We start from the raw sequence: 11,558 nt of genomic DNA, 5'->3' as shown, positions 1-11,558 counted from the left end.
CCATTGTGGGGGCCTCAGGAACAGGTGCACCCATATCTTCTATCTTCTATCTCCAAGGCCACTGCATTAAAGGCCAGTAAACTCACCGGAAAGACTCCCATGGACTTTATTGGGCCTTAAATGAATGTCACTATTGTCATCTGTTTGTAATACTTATAAAATACAAAACAAAAACGTTAAAATGAATCTTTGAACCTATTGTTTCATCAATTCTCTCTGTCCCCATGATTATTAGCTGCAAATTATGCATTCATTGCAGTATACATCGGTTCAGCATTGTCTTCAACTTGAATCTCTGCAGAGCAAAAGAGAAAACATCCTTGAATGAAATTTTCCAGTTATTTTTAACCTATCTACAACCTGGTTTAATATAGTAAAACAGCCTCTCACTTGCAGTTTTGCTTGTGGATCTAACAAGCCTCTTCCATCCTGCCTTTGTCTTTTGGTTGTTGTGTGTATTCATGCTGATCCTCCAGCTAGGAAAGAAACTGACAAAGGCTGAAACCTGTGTCACAAAGGGAACAATTTAATAAGAAGTGCTCAGCAGAAACAGCGTATTCTTTAAAAACACAAAAGTGCCTCCCCATAACCCACATGAACTTTGCTGGGATCATAGAGCATTCCTGAACTGGTCGCTACAGTGATGCAGTAGTGCCCTGCCTGTGCGCTACCAAGACTGCACGGCCTTGGCCACGTGTAAAAGCTGTACCACTTGAACTATGCCAGTATAATTAAAGCAGCACAACACCCCTCGTGTGGACACAGTTATAGTGGTATAAATATGTTTATAGTTTATATAGTTTATATGTTTGTTTATAGTTTATATAGTTTATATAGCTTATATAGTGGTATAAATATGTTTATAGTTTATATGTTTATATGTAACATAGTTTATATGTTTATAGTGGTATAGCTTATTCCTGTACAGGAAGAGCAGTAAACTATACCCGTATAGAACTGTTATTTCAGCATAACTGCATCCACACTAGGGCTTGTATTGGTGTAACTTTTTCAGTAAAATATCATACCTGTAACTGATTGTGGATAGCCCTTACACTGGCCTGCAGGGGTGGAAGGACAACCACAAAGAGCCTCCCTCAATAACCATCAAAGCACTCTGGGAAACAGATTGTGCCTCAGGCAGGAAACAATTTGACCTAGGGCTATTCTGTATACAACGTCTCTATGATGCTGCTGCTGCTGAGGGGACTGGTTCCACATTGCTCCCCAAATAGGGCGGTGGTGCACAAATGCCATCATTTAACCATGAATTGTTCAACCTTCCACCGCGCTCCTCCACCCCCCAAAAGTGGAAATCGGGGGAAAATGGTATTTAAATCAATGTCACTTACTTGGCACAACACTGGAAAACTAGTGTTATTTTCTCTCAGGAAGGAAAAAGGAGAATGATTTTGCTTTACAGGGTGTTGTTTCTCAAATAAAACAGCTACTTTACTAAGTGTAGGTTCAGCACATGGCTTGAAAACAAATACAGCTTCCAGGAAAAAAGAAATGCTAGAAATAAGTTTAAAAACAAGCAACAGATATGCATGCAAGATACCATTGACTTCAGTTTATTTTGTTCAGTAAATTACAATAACACATTGTTCCTTTGAAGCCTTCTAATTAAGGAGTTTCCTGAAGGTCACAAATTGTAATCAGATTGACTGATGAATTGTATTTGGCATCAAAAAAAGCCAGATTACTGACTTGCTATACAGTTGAAAGAGAAACACAGGTATATTCATGGTTTTAATTTTAGCAAAGGTACTGGAATGCCCTGTGATTTTTTTATTTAGTTTTTGTACTCCTTTTGAATGTTAATATTCTCCTGAAGACAGCTTCAGACAGATTGCTAGGCTACTGCTCTACTCAGTGAAGCAGAATCTACTGAAGAGTTGCTGAGGCAGAACTGAAATAATGGCTTGCCTCAAAGAAACGACAGTATTGTCAGCTAATTACTTCTAACACACAAACAGCATTCTTGTATAACGTTGTTTTTCATGTAAAATCCTAAACCTTTTAAAGACAGCTCTAGTGCTTGGGTGTTCTTCCAGTTTCTTTGCAACCCCTGCTACTTTGCACTTATATTACGAGCAAGGTGAAGAAGAATGGAAACTAAAGATACCTGTAACTACCTGTAACTGCTGCAGAAGGAAATAGGTCAGGTTTTCTCTTGACTAGATGAAGGTACTTGTATAACAAAAACTGTATTCTTGAATGCCTAATTTTACTTATTTATTTAATAAATAATCTTTATATTACGCATGGTTAATACTGTTTATATGCAATATTTCCTGGATAGAAGATTTTAATTTGTGATATGGAGATCTAAAACCTACTATAATTAAATATATCTAAAATAAATCAATACATAGTATAGATTATGTGACTTGTACTGTTTTTTGTTTTTTGGTTTTTTTTAAAAGTGCATTAAGGTTAACAAAGTTAACCTTTAGTAATGGGGGGGAAAAAAAGGAATGTAAAATATATTAGTCTCTTTGAGCAGCAGATTTCTTAATTTGAAAAGATTTTAAACTGTAATAGGATTATTTTTCCCGTGTAGGATCCAGCCTAAACAAATATTTTAATAACATGATATCTTACAAAGCTTTAACATTTAATATATTATGGACATGCCTTAACAATATGCAGCGGGAAAAGAATCATAATGCTAGCATTTGTAAATTTTGTTATCTGCAATGCTAGCTGTAAACTTTTTAGAAGGAGAAGCACATGAAGAGAAAGGGGAAAAGAAATAGTGTATTTTGTGTGGAGGTGTTCATATTATGGGCCAGGTCCTCAGATGGCATTAATTCATTGAAGCTATGCTGATTTATACCGGCTGACTCTCACATGCTGTTCCTTTTGTTTTAAATCCAATTACCCAATAAAGCGAGCAGTTACTTCAACAAAGTCAGTTGCTGATTCTGGCACTAATTGATTCCCCCAGTAACTTTGCCTCTGGTGCATATGCATTACAATAGGGTGTCTCATTAAATTAATACATGCAGCATATATATAGTAATACAAGTGCTACTTGTGTACATGTAAGGCAAAAGATACAGGTGCAGTTTAAACATTGCAATATACTATTCAACATAATTACAGTACATAGTGTTATTGGAGAAGCAGCCAAGGAAAAAGTACAGTTCCTTTTATAGTAATATAACAATATTAACATTGTCCCTGAAATCCAATTAACCCCATCAAGTTGCTTTAACAAAGTCAGTCACTGATCTTTGCACTATGTGGTCTTTTTTCTAGCCATACCGCCAGGCTGTGAGCTTTGCCCCTAAAAGCTGTTGGGAAGATGAAGATGTATGTCTGGATGGGGGGGCAATGGCAATCTGCTGATCCTGAGTTCATTAACAGGAGAGGGTGAGGCAGTGTAAAGTAAGAACAGAGTAACTCATTCACACTCAGACTGTGCAGTGACTGTTCTCAGGGTTGTCGGTGCTTTACAGGGTCAAAGTGAGATACTGTACATAAGAGTTGTGAGGCATAATTAGATACCATCATGGGCATATTTAATACAGTTTGTCAATTTAGTGGCTATTTTTGTGAAGTCATATGTATTCCAGGTGGCTTTGATAACGGCTATCATTACAGTAGAGCTGTGAGTGTATGGAAAAAATTGTTCAGATGTTTAGCATATGGATGTTTTGAGCGCAAAGAAGCTTATTTGGTGTTTTATATTTAAGGAAATGCTGTGACTAATCTGCTGAACTAAAGAGGTATAGAAAATAGGTATAGTATAGGAAATAAGTATAGTATAGGAAAATAATACACGACTGTGACACAATTTATGTTTTGCATGCAATCACATGATTTACATTACATTAGATAAGCCATAATGGAGACCCATTTGTGCCATTAAATCCTTATACTTACATATTATGCATATGTGTGAGGCACCTGGTGAAGTCAGAGAGAAATTCTGGTCTTAAGAATTAAGTCAGTGAGTTTGCATAAGTGTAACCAAAGGCAAAATTTGGTACCCAAGTGTTATCTTAAAAGCAAGGATATTCCCATATAATCTCAATACTAACATGTTTATTAGTTATACATTTTACAGTTTTAAGAGGCCAAATGCTCTGCTGCAGTAAGTGGGTGATATAGCAATTAAATCAATGGCACTGTGGTCATTTTTATACCAACAGAAAATTTAGCCTGATATATCAAAAGGGGTCAAAACTCTTTAATCCATATGTCTCAGGACTGATTTTCACTGGTCAGATTCCACCATTGTTCCAGATCATTTTAAAGAGTTGCCTGTTAATTTTAGATAATTGCATAAAATAACTGTATAGCAGGTGATTTATTAAACAGTAGACACAAATGTAACATATAGAGTACATTTAACCTAGCATTTTATTTTTAGTCTATGGAAAGAGAATTTAATATGTAAGTTATATAAAAATAATAATTCCAGAACTTTTATCTCTGAGTTTTCTTTGTGATGTCTTTAAATGCCTGGAGATTATGCATTCTTCAGCACACCTAAAATATAAAGAACCAGATCCTCAGATGGTGTTAATCTGTGTAACACCATTAATACCAGTGGAGCTACTTCAATTTACACAAGGTGGGGTTAGCCTAGAATTTCATTGGTGACTGAACATCAAATATGTTTAAAAAATTAGGTTTTTGCAATTATTTGACTGTGTTCAGTGCAGTGTCTATGCACAAATATAGTATAAGGATTGCAAAAAACATAACACATTGAATGGTAAGGGTGAGATTTTAATTTCACAAAAGTCAGCAAATTGAGATTTCAGGTTCCCACGGCATCCTTAACTTTGCCCTCTTGTGCATATATACTTTACAAGAGTCTTTCATAAAACAAACACAAAACCTATATGTAATGATATAAAAACTATATAGATAGTAATAGAAAAAGGTGCAATTTAAACGTAACACTGCAAAGGCAAACTCAGTTACAAACAGAGTGGTTTTGGAAGAGCGATGTTTAAAAAAAGAACAATTCCTTTCCGTTAGTCTGTTATATTGTTTTCAAAATATAGTAAGAAGCTTGAAAGCATTGCCATAAACCCTAAAAAGCAATCATTAAAAAGCACGACCATTTTTGATTAAAGGTGACCTATTTTAAAACCAAAATGTTGGAAAGCTTGGAAATGCTGAATTAAGGTGCACTGACCAACCTTAACTCTGTCTGCATATTCCTGGTAACTTGTGTCCCAACTTTCTAAGACAGATTCATGTATTCAGTAAGTGGTGATATAGTTAGTAGCATTCTCAACTCTGTATACTTTGGTCGTTTGACAAGGCATCCTTCCTGCAGAGGGCACCTCATACTTTGACAGTTCACCTTCAGATTTGCAGGGAGATAGTTTCTGTAGCACGATATAGGTAACTGAACCAGCAATGATATAAAGGTTTACAGCATTCAGAGTAGACTGTCCAGTCATTGTAGATTGGGTGAGTCTGGGTGAAACTAGGGAGAGATCAATATTTAATTGGTAATGATAACCTTGTTACAACTTAATGATGGAGAGACTCTGTTCAAAAGAGTGAGAGATCCTATTGTCATGCAAATGTGCAAGGGGACAGAGTTAAGCTGGCTGTGGTAACCTTATTTCTGTTTCTTGATTTGTTTGAAATAAAAGTTCAGTCTCTATGTTGCAGTAACACAGTCCTTGGTATATTTCAATTATTGCTCCAAGAAAAAAAAATTGAGAAAATGATGTATTCCATTAAACAGCCCTCCATTGATTTCTTCAAACTACCCTACCTAATCCACAAAAACAAAAAACAAACCTTCTGGGTTTACATTAATCATAATCATTTGGATTCTTTTGTTTTAAAAAATGTATAAATACTATAACCGAATGTCTTAGATTGAAAGCGCCATCTCATCTGGAACTATAATAAAACTAGCTAATGAATATGTGCTTATTAGCAGAAATGAATGGTAACAACAGAACTGGATGTGAATAGAAAGGTATCCAAATGTGTACTCATTAAATGATTATTCATATCTGTGAGGAACCCATTTCAGCACTTGAATACCTTTACCTACAAAAGTTACTCTTTGAGATAAAGGATAATCTGTTTGCTCAATCAGTCCTATTTCTATGTGTCATATAAACAGCAGCCTGGTGCTTAGACAAACCTCTGTTCATAATATTTTTTCACTTGGGGATTTCTAATCCATGTAATAACCTGACCTAGCCCTGGCTGGCTTTTAAAACCAACAATAAGAAACGTATTCAGATCACCAGTCCAAATCTTTTTGTGATCATCTAACTGCTGCCACTTTCGCTGATGCCTGTAATGCATTCCTCTCTGGATCAATTTATACACATGCAATATCATTATTTGAATTTTACACCGTTAGTGTCAATGTTTCATAAGGCACTGCACGGGCAAGCTAGTGAAAAATAATGAGGGATGGAAGGATGGTCTTGTGGCTAATGGCAAAGTGGAAAATCTGGCTCTGATCACTGACTCTGCCACTCTGTTTCTTGTGTGCCCTTTGGCAATTCACTTAATATCTCTCTGCTTCCATTTTTCAATCTCTAAATGGAGATGATAATATCATTTGTACTGTGATAGCTCACAGAAGACCCAGTGAGGATCAAGGCCCTATTGTGCTATATGCTGTACAAACATAGAAAGACAGCCTGTGCTCTAAGAAGCTTGCAGTATAGGGTGCCATCAACTCCCATATGAAAGGGATCCTTTGTGTGGAAACATTGCTCAGCTATTTCTGTGGCACAATACCTTCCATTTCCCAGGCCCCACAAAGATCTCCCCATGAATCTAGGGTCTTGACTGAGGGAGGGGATGCAGGCTGAAGGAGAAGTGGGTAGGCTATGGATGGGATGGATGCACAGGTGTTTCCCAGAGAAGATAATACACCCTCAGACTGTATTAGCATTTCCCTGTAGTCCCCTATACATGGGGCAGCTGAGTGTCTGCTACACAGCCTCAATGTAGCCGCACTGTTGGAGTGCCAAATGAGGCTGCTGGAATCACTTAGCCAACTCTTTGAGAACCAGGGACTCCTACACAAAGCGAACCCTCAGTGTCCCCAGGAAAGGTGCAAAGGAGCTGGACTGGGAGATAAGGATCTGTCCTTACATGTTTGTTTGCTACATGGGCAGTGTAAGATCTCTGACGCCCTTAGCTAGGCATTTCCTTGCTTTCAGAAAGGTGAGTTTTGTGAAATGATGTGAAAGCTAAGCATGTTGCTGTCATTTAGCAACCTTTTATTGTTGGCATTTAACATTTATATTGCAGTTGCCACAGTTAGGATCAGAGCCTCATTGTGCTAGGTACAGTATGAACACAAGGAGAGACCCTTTGTGCTCCAAAAAGCTTACAAGCTCACATGGTTAAGTGTTTGCAAGTCTTATGCCTAAGAAGTAGCCTTAACTGGTTTTTGTGATGAAACTTTTTGGTGTTGGTGCATGTAGTTGTAGCATGATACCTAGCCGTCTGGGGCCAAAAGGCTGCTAGTCCAAAGCACACCACTGATGATATGTAAAATCAACTAAAACCAAATATGGCTATGGGAATGATTACCCAACAAATCTGCACCTGCAGTCATTCAGTACAGATCCCATTTTGGTGCCTGTTCAATCCTTAAAGAAAGTAATTAGCACACAGTCTTTAAAAAGTCATCAAATGATTTTGAAATCCGGTTTCTTCAAAGAATGCAAAGCATTTGTGCCTCACTCAGCAATATTTACTTGCTAAATTTAAAGTTTAAAATGAGGTTTTTAAGCACAGTAAAAGTCTGAACTTTCTTGACAGGTTAAAACTTCATTTCCCGCCATTCCCAACATCCCTAGCCCATTTTTAGAGGATCGTACATTATTGAATGTATTTTTCTAAACCTTTCCCAAAATATTCAAATCTGTGCTGAGAGCGAGCATGACAAAATGTATCTCCAAAAAGCAGTTTTAGGAAAGACTTTCAAGCCCCACTTCAACAAAGAATTTAAGATTGTGGTTAATTTAAAGCACGTGCTGAAGCCCCATTGAAGTCTATGAGACTTAAGCATGTGTTGAAGGCTTTGCTGGCTTGGGGTTTTGGTGACTAAAATGAAGGGGGTTTTTACTATAGTAGTAGTTTGTCTTCAACCTTCATTATAGCTTCATTGCCACAATGTTCTAATCCTGTGTCTCAATTTCTGCGTTTTTATAATAAGATTTATCATTGGACCATACTTACATTTCCTCCTCCATTTATCATCTAAGATCTGACACTTTTATTAAACTGCTTGATCCTAAGGTTACACCACATTTTATTAGCCAGTCTTATGAATTTTTCATCAGCTCGTAACTGGATTTCAAAGGATTTGAAATTAACAATTTTTATATCTTTCTATCATTTCAGTTATAGGTTGGATCAGGCATTAATAACTGTACAGCTCTGACATTTGTTCTTTTATTACCTCTTCCATTGTTTTATTTGAAATACGCATGGTTTTTAATTTACATTTTATGTGTAATTATGTAACTGTGCTTTCTCAGTACCACATTCAGTGGTAATTATTTTTATTGACATGTGCTTGTAAGTCATTATTAACCAGGTCTCCATTGTAAATCACAGCTAATTATCAGTGGATTTAAATTGGCGACATAAAGGTTTTGCTTATTTTCATGGTATAGAGTTTTGTATCCTTACTCCTAGCCCAGGTACGATTTTGTTTGAAAACAGTCTCTTTTCTTACCGTTCGCACAAACTGCTCAGGTTGAAGGCTGTTGTGCTAAACAGGGGACAAGCAGGGATAACCTATAGCCATCGTACTTCATATGGATTTCAGAAACTAGATAGGTTTAGGCCTGATCAATGCCTGAGGTGAGACTATGAGAAATGTAAGTACTGTAGGCAGTACGGTTGGTGATTTTGGTAGGAGACATTCTCTAACGGCCACATTTGGGCACTCCTTTGAATGTACTTCACTTTACTCATTGATTCCAGTGGGACCACATGTAAGGATGACATGATCTGGTCCTGAGTCAGTACTGACCTGATGACACTACATGGCTCTACGGCATGGTGTGGAATGTGAAACATAGCTCCTGACTCACTGTATTTATTCAGAGATCACAGGCTGACTTTCAGCATGAGGTAAGGGCATTCACTCTCATATGTTGAGCTAAATTTGAATAATTTCAGTCTGCCTTCCTAAAATTCCTCTTGTTTCAAATGGAGAAGCTATTTTTCCCTGTCTTTTCTCAATGCCATGTAGTGCTATGGGCACACATTGGCTGCCAGCATCCAACTCAGAGGTGTCTGTATCAGCCGTATGTAAGAGATCCCTATCTGTGCCATCTGGGTTCATCTGGGATCATTATGGATGAAAGGTGATAAAAAATTATAATATATTATTTTCTGACCCTCCTCCAAACTGCTGACACAGTAATTGTACTCTTTTCCCAGGTGGAATGAGACACAGTCTGCTTCATACCTGTCCGTTCTGTAGCTTACCTTTTAGCAGTGTTCTCTGAGCAGTGTGACTGGAAACCTGACACTCCCCCTCGAAGAAAGTGAAAATACTGCCCCAGTCTAAATGGTACATGACTAGGATCCAATTACATTTAAGCCCTGTATTTTCATATAGACACGATGTCTGTTCAGGCTATTTAACAGTAATATTAGGTCTCTCATATTATGAAACTAATAAATATGTTCAGTAAGTAATAATGGTGGAATGGAAATAACCATATCCCCTCTCCATTCAAATGAGGCCCACACACAAAAATAAGGCGCATTCATAGCTAACATTTTTTCCCTCTTCCCCTGCAGATAACACAGTACATCCAAGTGACTTCAACCTGGCCTCAGCAAATTGATGATGAAAATAAGGAAACTGTGGAATTACGCATTTCAGTTTCCCTGGATGATGGAAGGAGAGCCATTCACCTCTACTTCGTTGCCATCTGGGAATGTTCCACCAGACACTAGCTTGACCCTGGAACAGAAAACCACATTTGTCTTTGTGATCTTATTATTTATTTTCTTAGGAATTCTCATTGTCCGATGCTTCCGAATTCTCTTAGACCCCTACAGGAGTATGCCAACCTCCACCTGGGCTGATAGACTTGATGGACTAGAGAAAGGCCAGTTTGATTATGCCCTGGCTTAGACTGAGGACTCAGAAATATTATTTAGAGGAGTTTGGTTTAAAATGAAAATGGAATGTAAATTTATTTTTCCCCGATTTGCTCACATATTCTAAAAACTGCCTTGCACGAGTGAACAAATATTAATTTTTTTTTAAATAAATGTCAAAGCGAGTTAAACATTTGAAGGTAGACTGGTGATTCTCCAATGGATGTTGGAGGCCTAGCTTGACCTGAGTTGCTTGACTGCATTGCCTGACTATTGGTGAGTTGCTTGACCACTGTTTGAGGCCTAGCCTCAGCAGCCTGACTGCTTTTTACAACTGGCACAGACCAATAGAGTGCTGAGTAACCTTGTTGTATCTCAGTTTCTGCGCCCCACAGCAAATAGCGTGGGTTTTGTACAACACAGCAAATATTTTGTTAGTTTACAGTTGCAGATAAGTGAAGATAAACAAGGACAAGGGCTTGTACATTTTACATTAAGGCGTGTTCTTTCCCACCGCCTCTCCTACTACCAGATGTTGTTGTGCTCCAATTATCATGGTGAGAACATAAATATGTAGTTAGTGTTAACAATGAAGGATAGAGAAAGTGAAGGACATGGGAATGTCCCCCAAGATAAGTGACTAAAAGTATGCTGTGTACAAAAGAGTATAAAAAGCCATCACCTAGGCAAGGGGGCGCGCTTCATCACCACCTGATTTGCAGGAGATGCTGTTGGCCTGGCAACTTGGCAGGGTTCCTGAAGAAAGCTGTTCTGGTATACAGCCTCTGGAATGAATACATAATTCTTTGGGTCTAGTGATATGTTGTAGTTAATTTTTGGCTTTGTATTTAACTAACTATCTACAAAATCTTTGTGTATTAAACCTTATTGAGCTGCAAATCAGGCATACTGTGTCTCACTGGTAACTTCACACTGATCATAGCGAGTGTCTGCAACAATGGAGGGGGGAAAAAAGCTAAAGTTTTCACTGACACAACTGCACTTCAAAACATTGGAACAATATATAACCTAGATGGTATCTTGTGACTCTGAATAATACTTTGATTTGTAGTTGCTGGAGAAAGCCTTATTTTTTGACAGCAGCTCTTTTACAAATATCTGTAGATTTACAGCTGGGGTAAGAGGTTTTTTTATGAGATGTATGTGGCAATTAAACTTTTTAAGCCCCACAGGCTTTTAAAATAAATGTACAGGAGGGCAGGGGGAGTGCTGAGGACTCAAATAGTGACCACATGGCCTGGTAGAACTGGGCTTATTCCTAGCTCTGCCACTCACCTGCTGGGTGACCTTGGGAAAAGTCACTTCACCTCTCTGTACCTCAGTTTCCTGTCTGTAAAATGGGGATGATGATATAAAGTTCTTTGAGATGTACTGACTTAAAGCACTATATAAAAGCTAGGTCTTTTGATTATTATCTAACCAAAGTATTACGTATTGAAATGATGCAG

At 37.7% G+C, this 11,558-nt stretch overlaps 1 protein-coding gene across 2 annotated transcripts; it reads left to right on the top strand.

Moving 5' to 3' along the window:
• The first annotated feature begins 9,025 nt into the window (after window positions 1–9,025).
• On the top strand, window positions 9,026–10,973 carry CTXN3 (cortexin 3). 2 transcript variants are annotated; one of them, XM_067568716.1, is made up of 3 exons: window positions 9,076–9,105; window positions 9,418–9,550; window positions 9,784–10,973. In XM_067568716.1, exon 3 carries the CDS (start codon window positions 9,830–9,832, stop codon window positions 10,121–10,123), a length of 294 nt encoding a protein of 97 aa, XP_067424817.1. In that variant the 5' UTR covers window positions 9,076–9,105; window positions 9,418–9,550; window positions 9,784–9,829; the 3' UTR covers window positions 10,124–10,973. The 2 variants fall into 2 exon arrangements, with proteins under 2 accessions (XP_067424818.1, XP_067424817.1); XM_067568717.1 differs by lacking the exon at window positions 9,418–9,550 and having other exon boundaries at window positions 9,026–9,105.
• The last annotated feature ends 585 nt before the right edge of the window (window positions 10,974–11,558 follow it).

The sequence above is a fragment of the Emydura macquarii genome, unplaced genomic scaffold (genome assembly GCF_026122565.2).
Source record: "Emydura macquarii macquarii isolate MOO-44397 ecotype Brisbane River unplaced genomic scaffold, CSIRO-AGI_Emac_v2 contig_2897, whole genome shotgun sequence".
Classification (NCBI taxonomy): Eukaryota; Metazoa; Chordata; order Testudines; family Chelidae; genus Emydura; species Emydura macquarii.
The sequence above is the reverse complement of the archived record's forward strand: the minus strand, read 5'-3'. Positions and strand labels throughout refer to the sequence as shown.